Source organism: Sinocyclocheilus anshuiensis, unplaced genomic scaffold (assembly GCF_001515605.1).
Source record: "Sinocyclocheilus anshuiensis isolate Anshui unplaced genomic scaffold, SAMN03320099.WGS_v1.1 scaffold260, whole genome shotgun sequence".
Classification (NCBI taxonomy): Eukaryota; Metazoa; Chordata; class Actinopteri; order Cypriniformes; family Cyprinidae; genus Sinocyclocheilus; species Sinocyclocheilus anshuiensis.
Window position 1 is genome coordinate 716,119 of NW_015557134.1, and position 9,216 is coordinate 725,334.

The 9,216-nt window shown below is 39.1% G+C and overlaps 3 protein-coding genes across 3 annotated transcripts in view; all 3 read right to left on the reverse strand.

The window, feature by feature from the left end:
* LOC107677983 (protocadherin gamma-C5-like) overlaps window positions 1–3,407 on the reverse strand; it is a 54,347-nt gene extending 50,940 nt beyond the window's left edge. Inside the window, exon 1 of the mRNA XM_016473063.1 lies at window positions 3,401–3,407. The gene's annotated coding sequence lies outside the window, so the exon portion shown is untranslated. The remainder of the gene's footprint in view (window positions 1–3,400) is intronic.
* LOC107677985 (protocadherin gamma-A5-like) lies at window positions 1,045–3,598 on the reverse strand. Its single transcript, XM_016473067.1, has one exon. It carries the CDS (start codon window positions 3,451–3,453, stop codon window positions 1,045–1,047), a length of 2,409 nt encoding a protein of 802 aa, XP_016328553.1. The 5' UTR covers window positions 3,454–3,598.
* A 914-nt stretch (window positions 3,599–4,512) lies between these two features.
* Window positions 4,513–7,048, reverse strand: LOC107677986 (protocadherin gamma-A11-like). Its single transcript, XM_016473068.1, has one exon. It carries the CDS (start codon window positions 6,910–6,912, stop codon window positions 4,513–4,515), a length of 2,400 nt encoding a protein of 799 aa, XP_016328554.1. The 5' UTR covers window positions 6,913–7,048.
* Window positions 7,049–9,216: the final 2,168 nt, after the last annotated feature.

Consider the following 9,216-nt stretch of genomic DNA (forward strand, 5'->3'; position numbering starts at 1 on the left):
CTATGTTGAACAGCGGCACTTAGAGTCCAAATACAGTACTACGGAATGGCCACTTTATGAAAAGAAAAGAAAAGAAAAGAAAAGAAAAGAAAAGAAAAGAAAAGAAAAACTATCAAGGACTTAAATAAAAATAAATTAAAAAAAAGTTAAAGAAACCATATATGAGGTTATGCATTCTGATAAGATGCCACAGCTTAAAAGATCAAAGTGTGAGAAGGGAAAGAGGATTGTGACACATGCTTCATAAATCTGAGAACCTCAAACAGGGTACTGTTGTAGTACAGGGTTGTAACACTGTTAGTTTAACTATTTATTAAAGGGATATTCCCCCTACAAATTTAAATTCTGTATATATAGAGAGAGAGAGAGAGAGAGAGAGAGGGGCATAAAAACAAAAAAAGAGACATTTCTCAAAATATTTTCTTTTAAGTTCCACAAAAGTAAGTCATATAGATTCGGAAACTACATGAGTGTGAGTAAATAATTACAGAATTCTAATTTCTGAGTGAACTATCCCTTTAATTTTATACAGGGGTGAATTCACTATCATACAAGACCATCGTCTTCCTGAGGTGAGAGCAGCATTTGTAACATTGTGTTAAAAATCTGAAGAATTTACAGAACATAACTAATTCAGCAGATACTCTTGTCTAATTTTATATATAATATCTCCTCAAAATATTCAACTAAAATATAAATGAATAAAAAGAAATACATTTCCAATGTACTTCTACTAGACTAACAAAACTGCACAAAACGACACAGTGTATAGCCCTTCATTAAACAACTGTGAGAGTGAGCAACCCACACACAGTCTGTTATTTATTCTTATTCTCTTTTATGCATTTGTTCAATGTTGTTTTTCCAATTATTGACAGTTTTTTTAGGGAGAAGACAGAGATTTCAAAACAACTTTAAGCTGTAGTGGGAAAAGGTGGGAAAATGACATAAACGTTTGAGTTATAGACATTAAACCAAAAAGTGTTGCAATACTCCCTGGGCTCTTATTAAATGAAGTCTGATGAGATTATATTAAAACATCAGTCAAGGTCTCACCTCTAAAGTCAGGTCGTCAACCTCCTGCTCCTTCTTTTCTCTCTGAACTGTTCCCATACGACTCTGGCTCACCAGTGTGTTCTGACTGTAGGGCCTGATAAACTTCATGTCACTCATCCTTGAATCAGTGGTCCCGCACATTTCATAATTATACACATGCTGCAATGTGCCGTCTGTGTAGACTGGAGGGTAATATGGAATTACAGGTAGATTTGCCCCAGATTGATAAAATAGTTTATTCTGCCTCCATCTGTAGATTTTCACTGAAATTATTGAAATAATTGAGACTATGAAGAGCAGAGAGACCACTGCGAGAGCCAATATTAAATAAAACGTCAAGTTGTCATTATATTGTTTTTCATGCGTAAAGTCTGTGAACTCTGACAGCACTTCAGGAAAGCTGTCAGCCACAGCCACGTTAATGGAGACCACAGCTGAGCGAGAGGGCTGTCCGTTATCCTCCACAACAACAGTCAGTTTTTGTTTGACCGCATCTTTATCAGTCACTTGTCGCACAGTTCTTATTTCTCCATTCTGTAAACCCACTTCAAACAGCGCTCTGTCTGTAGCTTTCTGTAGTTTATAGGAGAGCCAGGCATTCTGTCCAGAGTCCACATCAACAGCCACCACTTTAGTGACCAGATATCCAACATCTGCAGCACGAGGCACAATCTCAGCCACCACAGAAGCACCAGTCTGTACTGGATACAGAACCTGAGGAGCGTTGTCATTCTCATCTTGGATTATAATGTTTACAGTCACGTTGTTGGATAAAAGGGGTGAGCCCCCATCTTGCACTTTGACTTGCATTTTGAATGATTTCAGTTGTTCGTAATCAAAGGATTTTTCTGCATAGATCACACCGCTCTCTGAATTTATGGAGATGTAAGATGCCAGAGGTGCTCCATTCAAATCTCCGTCGATAAGAAAATATGAAACCTTCGCATTTTGCCCCCAGTCCATGTCGATTGCTTTAACAGTCAGAATAGTTGTAGATGGAGGGTTATTTTCAGCTATGAAGGCATTATATGATTCCTGCTCAAACTGAGGTGTGTGATCATTCACATCAGATATCTTAAGGTTAAAAATGTCTTTACTTGAAAGAGGTGGGTTTCCCCCATCTACAGCAGTTATAGTGATATTATACTCTGCTGTTTGTTCCCTGTCTAGTTCTGAGTCTGTCACCAGGTTGTAATAATTAGTTAAGGAGGATACGATTTTAAATGGAGAGTTTAAATCAATTGAACATGTAATCTTATTGTTGTCACCTGAATCCAGATCCTGAACATTTATCATTGCTATAACAGTTCCAGGTGCTGCGTCTTCAGATACTGCACTAGAAAAAGACATTATTGTAATTTTTGGTGCGTTGTCATTTACGTCAATGACGTCAATAATTATTTCACTCGAGTCAGTCAAACCTCCGTGATCTGAAGCTTTGACTTTGACTGTAAACTGCTTGTGTTTTTCATAATCTATATCGCCTATGACTTTAACCTCCCCAGAATCCGCATCTATGGAGAACAAAGCTTTCACCGTATATGTCACGTGCTCAAAATTATATTGAATGCCGTGACTAGACTCGTCAGCATCGGTCGCACTGATTTTAGTCACGATTGTAGTTTTAGGAGCATTTTCAACAACTGATGTTTTATAAGACGCCTGGCTAAACACAGGTGCGTTGTCATTGACATCTAGAACAATGATATTAATCTGCACAGTTGCGGACCTTTGTGGTTTTCCACCATCTAAAGCGGTTAGAATCAGATTATGATGCTGCTTCTTTTCTCTATCAAGAGGAGAATGAAGAACCATCTCGACGTTTTTGTTACCACCAGCGCCATTCTGAACATTAAGCTTGAAATGATCGGTGGGTTGAAGAGTATATTTCTGTAGCGTGTTCACTCCCACATCTGGATCTATTGCGCTCTCTAATGGAAATCGCGCACCTAAAACCGCCAATTCGCTTATTTTTTGCTCGATTTTAGATTTCGGAAAGACGGGGCTGTTGTCATTTATGTCCTGTATGTCAACACTAACTCGATAAAGCTCCATCGGATTTTCTAAAATGACATCAAAACTCACACTACAGGCAGATACCTCTCCGCATAGCTCTTCTCTGTCTATTTTGTTTTTAACAACCAGATGCCCATTCTCCTTATCCAGTCCAATGTACTCACTGCTGTCTGCGGTGAAAACACGCGCTTTTCCTGAAATCAGCCTCTTCGGCTCAAGCCCAAGGTCCGAGTCAATATTTCCAACAAACGAGCCCACTGGCATTTCCTCAGGTATAGAATAACGAATCTGTCCGGTCACGCGAGGGGAAAATAAAGCCAACGCACACGCTGTATAGAAGAATAACGACCCATAACGCCAGCCTTTTCCTCCCGACTCCATTTTTGATCAACAAAGACAGAGCAAAAGCATTCAAAAAAGCAAAATGTGCGATTAAATATGTTTCCAGCAAATTGCGTCTTCGTTCGTGTTAAAGAACCTGGAAATGAATCTGATGGTGGTCTGTTATGTAGCATCCCTATCTGAATTATGCCATTGCTTTGGGTTTCGTTAAAGGGAGGGCTAAAAGCACACACCAGAAAGGCAATATAGGTTGAACAGCGGCACTTAGAGCCCAAATACGGCACTACAAAAGTCATTTAATGGAAATAAATATTAAGGATTAAAAAAAAAAAAAAAGTGAAATATCCTATATATAAAATCATGCGTTACGTACTTGTATTATGCACATAACTTGTAAGACTCTGAGTAAAAATATAAACTACTTATAGAACACTTCTGGTTTATAATTTATTTTGTGATCAAATAAATGCATATTAAATTACAAAATGCGTATAACGTGATCCAGCACAATTTTTTAAATTTATATAACATAAAAAAAAAATATTTTAAAATATTCACCTTATAAATACTTTAAGTATCATGTCTGAGCAAAGAAGCAAACTCAGCAAACTTATGCTAGCATGCTTCACAGAATGAACTGTACTTTGACACATGTTATCTTTCATATTTAGATGACTGGTTTTTATTTATTGCTTCATATTTTGAAACTAAAGAAAGAACATTTTGTGAAATATTTTGACTGATGTAAATGCAAGTTGTTTTGATATTTTGTTTTATAAAGCATTTGCTTTTTTAATTTTGACAAGTGTCTAGATACTTTTTGGATCCACTGTATGAGCGAACATTTTAGACAATTGTGAGAGTAACTAACAGGCACATGCAAACTGCCTGATCTGTTTATTTATTGTTAATTGTTAGCTTATGATTTACATATTCATGTAATATTTTCTTTTTCTGGCAATTCTTAAGTCATGGGTGGGTGAGGGGGGTGACCTCTTTAAACTGTAGAGGATAATAGTGAGTACATGATATCAAGGTCTGAAACACACATTATAGAAGTACAACACTCTCTGGTCTCCATGAGATGATGAGATGATTTTAAAACATCAAACAAGGTCTCACCTCTAAAGTCAGGTCGTCAACCTCCTGCTCCTTCTTTTCTCTCTGAACTGTTCCCAAACGACTCTGGCTCACCAGTGTGTTCTGACTGTAGGGCCTGATAAACTTCATGTCACTCATCCTTGAATCAGTGGTCCCGCACATTTCATAATTATACACATGCTGCAATGTGCCGTCTGCATAGACTGGAGGGTAATATGGAATTACAGGTAGATTTGCCCCAGATTTATAAAATAGCTTATTCTGCCTCCATCTGTAGATTTTCACTGAAATTATTAAAGTAATTGAGACTATGAAGAGCAGGGAGACCACTGTGAGAGCCAAGATTAAATAAAAAGTCAGGCTGTCATTATATTGTTTTTCATGCGTAAAGTCTGTGAATTCTGACAGCACTTCAGGAAAGCTGTCAGCTACAGCTACGTTAATGGAGACCACAGCTGAGCGAGAGGGCTGTCCGTTATCCTCCACAACAACCGTCAGTTTTTGTTTGACCGCATCTTTATCAGTCACTTGTCGCACAGTTCTTATTTCTCCATTCTGCAAACCCACTTCAAACAGCGCTCTGTCTGTAACTTTATGTAGTTTATAGGAGAGCCAGGCATTCTGTCCAGAGTCCACATCAACAGCCACCACTTTAGTGACCAGATATCCAACATCTGCAGCACGAGGCACAATCTCAGCCACCACAGAAGCACCAGTCTGTACTGGATACAGAACCTGAGGAGTGTTGTCATTCTGATCTTGAATAGTAATTTTTACTGTCGCGTTACTACTGAGTGGAGGAGAGCCTCCATCTTGTGCTTTTACTCGGAAGTGGAAATCTTTCAGCTGTTCATAGTCGAAAGAGTGCACAGCTGTAATCAGTCCGCTGTCAGGATGAACTGACACATATGATGAGACAGAGACTCCATTAACAGTGCTGTCTTCTAGAATATAAGAAACACGGGCATTCTGATTCCAATCAGCATCACTGGCTTTAACTGTAAATATAGAGAGACCAGGTGTGTTATTCTCCACCACACATGCCTCATAGTGACTTTTCTCAAAGACAGGAGCATTGTCATTCACATCTGATATTTGTAAAGACAGAGAGGCACTGCTGAAGAGCGCAGGCACCCCCTGATCAGAGCATGTGACACTGATATTGTATTCAGCATCTCTCTCTCTGTCCAGTTGCTGCTCTATACGCAGGCTGATGAAATTACTGGATGATGATATAAGAGCAAATGGAATGTTGTCATTTATCGTGCAATGAATCTGGCCATTCACACCTGAGTCTGTATCATCTACTTTCATCATAGCAACAACTGTTCCAGGCGTGGAGTCCTCAGACACAGAGTTTGATATAGAGAGTAAGCTTATCACTGGTTTGTTATCATTAATGTCCAACACATCAATAATCATCTTACAGGAATCAGAAAGCCCCCCTTGATCTTTAGCCTGAATATCAATCTGATAGTGACTTGCCTTTTCAAAGTCAACGAAGCCATTTAAAGTTACCTCGCCACTATGCTGATCAATAATAAACATATTTCGCACAATATCATCTTTGCTTGCAACGTAGTATGTCACATGACCATTAGATCCGTCATCTGCGTCAGTGGCACTGAATGTGGTCAATTTAAACCCCTTCGCTGCATTTTCAGTTAATATGGCTTTATATACCTTTTGCGTAAAGACAGGAGCATTATCATTAGCATCGAGTACAGTAACATCTATTTGAACAGTTCCCGATAACTGCGGATCACCACCGTCAAAAGCGGTTAGCAATAATGTAACCACTACTTTCTTTTCTCTATCAAGTGATCTCTGCAAAACCATTTCGACGCTTTTATCACCGTCTGGCTGACTGTGCAGTTCAAGGACAAAATTATCAGTTGGTTTAAGAGAATAGCTTTGAAGATCATTAACTCCTACGTCGGCATCCACGGCTCCCTCCAGCAAGAATCTCGCGCCTGTTGCAGCCGATTCACTGATTTCAAACTGAATTCGCTTTTTCTGGAAAGTGGGTGGATTATCGTTTATATCCGTGATTTCAACCGTAATCGTGTATAATTCCATGGGGTTTTCCAAAATCAGCTGAAGATGCAAAGCGCATGGGGTCGTTTTTGCACAAAGAGACTCGCGATCCATTTTCTCTTTGATAAGCAGCAAGCCAGTGTCTTTACTGAGACCAATGTATTCAGTACTGTCGCCTGTATATAAGCGCGCTTTTCCTGACCTTAGTCTTTGTAAATCCAAGCCCAAATCCTGCGCGATATTTCCCACAATTGAGCCTTTAGTCATTTCTTCTGGAATGGAGTAACTGACTTGTCCTCGTGCCGAATGAAGCAGGACGACGGAAAACAATACCGAATACCATATCACGACACAATGCATTTTTTTCCCTCGATATCACCGACAAACCACAGAGAGAGAAAAAAAAAGGTTCCCAACGATTTCGAAGAGGCGTATTGTAATGGGAAAATAGTACATTCAAAATACTTTAATCACCGTAAGTACAAAATGTCGCGTTGGTTTCAAGACACTTGACGATAATAAGCGATCTGAAAGCGTTTTCTCCTTTCCTCTCTCACTGTGAATATGGGATGATGGTGCAGGGTTAGAAATACACACAGACAACGTGCTACATTGACAAACAGCGTCCCTGTGAGTTTAAAACGAGCACTACAAATAAAATCACAACAGATTAAATTTAGCAGAAAGTGTTTTTTCAAAACTTTTGTGGAAAAATACTAAAATAAAAATAAAGAACAGCAGTAGCAATGTTATTTTAAAAATCTAGTTATTCTGTTGGCATGGTTTTGATTTAGCTAATGAAACTAAATAGTTTGACCCTTACTGTCTAATTTAACCTGGCAAGACTACACTATGGCGCTGTCCACGATGTGGTGCTGAAAGTGGCCTAATCTAAATAGACACTTTAGCATTACAACTACAGATAATAAAAAGATAATGTTAATAATGTTTAAAATTAGTGTTTCATGTAATTAGTTTAACGATGGGTTTTTTTTCATACATTTTGATTTTGTTTGTTTTGTGAAGTATAAAGTATTGTTCTTACCGATGTCGAATATTCACTTTCCAACCCGTTATTTTCCTTGATTGCGCATTGCATCGTCTCAGTGAAACTCGGGTCCACCACTAAGACATTCTGTCCACCGAGTGTAGAAAACTTACAGTCACTCTTCCTCGAGTCAGTCGTCATGCACACTTCATAATTATACCCGTGCGGCAGAGTTCCAGTGACTCCTGTATCTGCGTAATGCGGTGGATAGTACGGAATAATAGGCATATTGGACTGATATAAGAAGCGAGATTGTCTCCATCTGTAGATCTTTACTGATATTATGACAACCAAACATGTAATAAATAGAAAAGAAACAGCAGCCAGCGCAATAACTAAATAAAAGGTCAGGTTCTCGTCATACTGTTTTTCATGCGTAAAGTCTGTGAACTCTGACAGCACTTCAGGAAAGCTGTCAGCCACAGCCACGTTAATGGAGACCACAGCTGAGCGAGAGGGCTGTCCGTTATCCTCCACAACAACAGTCAGTTTTTGTTTGACAGCATCTTTATCAGTCACTTGTCGCACAGTTCTTATTTCTCCATTCTGTAACCCCACTTTAAACAGCGCTCTGTCTGTAGCTTTCTGTAGTTTATAGGAGAGCCAGGCATTCTGTCCAGAGTCCACATCAACAGCCACCACTTTAGTGACCAGATATCCAACATCAGCAGCACGAGGCACAATCTCAGCCACCACAGAAGCACCAGTCTTTACTGGATACACAACCTGAGGAGTGTTGTCATTCTGATCTTGAATAGTAATTTTTACTGTCGTGTTACTGCTGAGCGGATGAGAGCCTCCATCTTGTACTTTTACCCGGAAGTGGAAATCTTTAAGTTGTTCATAGTCAAAAGAGCGCACAGCTGTAATCAGTCCGCTGTCAGGATGAACTGACACATATGATGAGACAGAGACTCCATTAACAGTGCTGTCTTCTAGAATATAAGAAACACGGGCATTCTGATTCCAATCAGCATCACTGGCTTTAACTGTAAATATAGAGAGACCAGGTGTGTTATTCTCCACCACACATGCCTCATAGTGACTTTTCTCAAAGACAGGAGCATTGTCATTAACATCTGATATCTGCACACGGAGAGAGACACTGCTGGAGAGCGCTGGTACTCCCTCATCAGCACATATTACACTGTTATTGTACTCAGCTTCTCTTTCTCTGTCCAATTCCTGCTCTGTTTGCAAGCTGACGAAATTGCTAGCAGGGGAAAAGTAATAGAAAAGGGAATGTCGTCATTTAAGACGCACTGAACCTGGCCATTTACACCTGAATCAAGATCATCAACATTTAGGACTGAAACAACAGTACCAGACTTTGATCCTTCAGATATTGAACGGGAATTCGACACAATATTAATACTAGGCGAATTATCATTAATGTCGAGAACATCGATAATTACTTTGCATGCATTAGATAGTCCTCCTTGATCTTTTGCCTGGATATTAATTTCATAATGGCTCACCTTTTCATAGTCAACCAGACCATTTAAAATTAGTTCACCACTTTTTTCATTAATTAAGAATATTTCGGCCACATTTTTCTCCACTGTGTCAGATATGTAGTACGTTACTACACTGTTGGATCCTTCGTCTGTATCAGA

Coding starts and splice junctions, on each gene's coding strand:
- LOC107677986 (XM_016473068.1), bottom strand. CDS start 6,912: ATGCATTGTGTCGTGATATGGTATTCGGTATTGTTTTCCGTCGTCCTG.
- LOC107677985 (XM_016473067.1), bottom strand. CDS start 3,453: ATGGAGTCGGGAGGAAAAGGCTGGCGTTATGGGTCGTTATTCTTCTAT.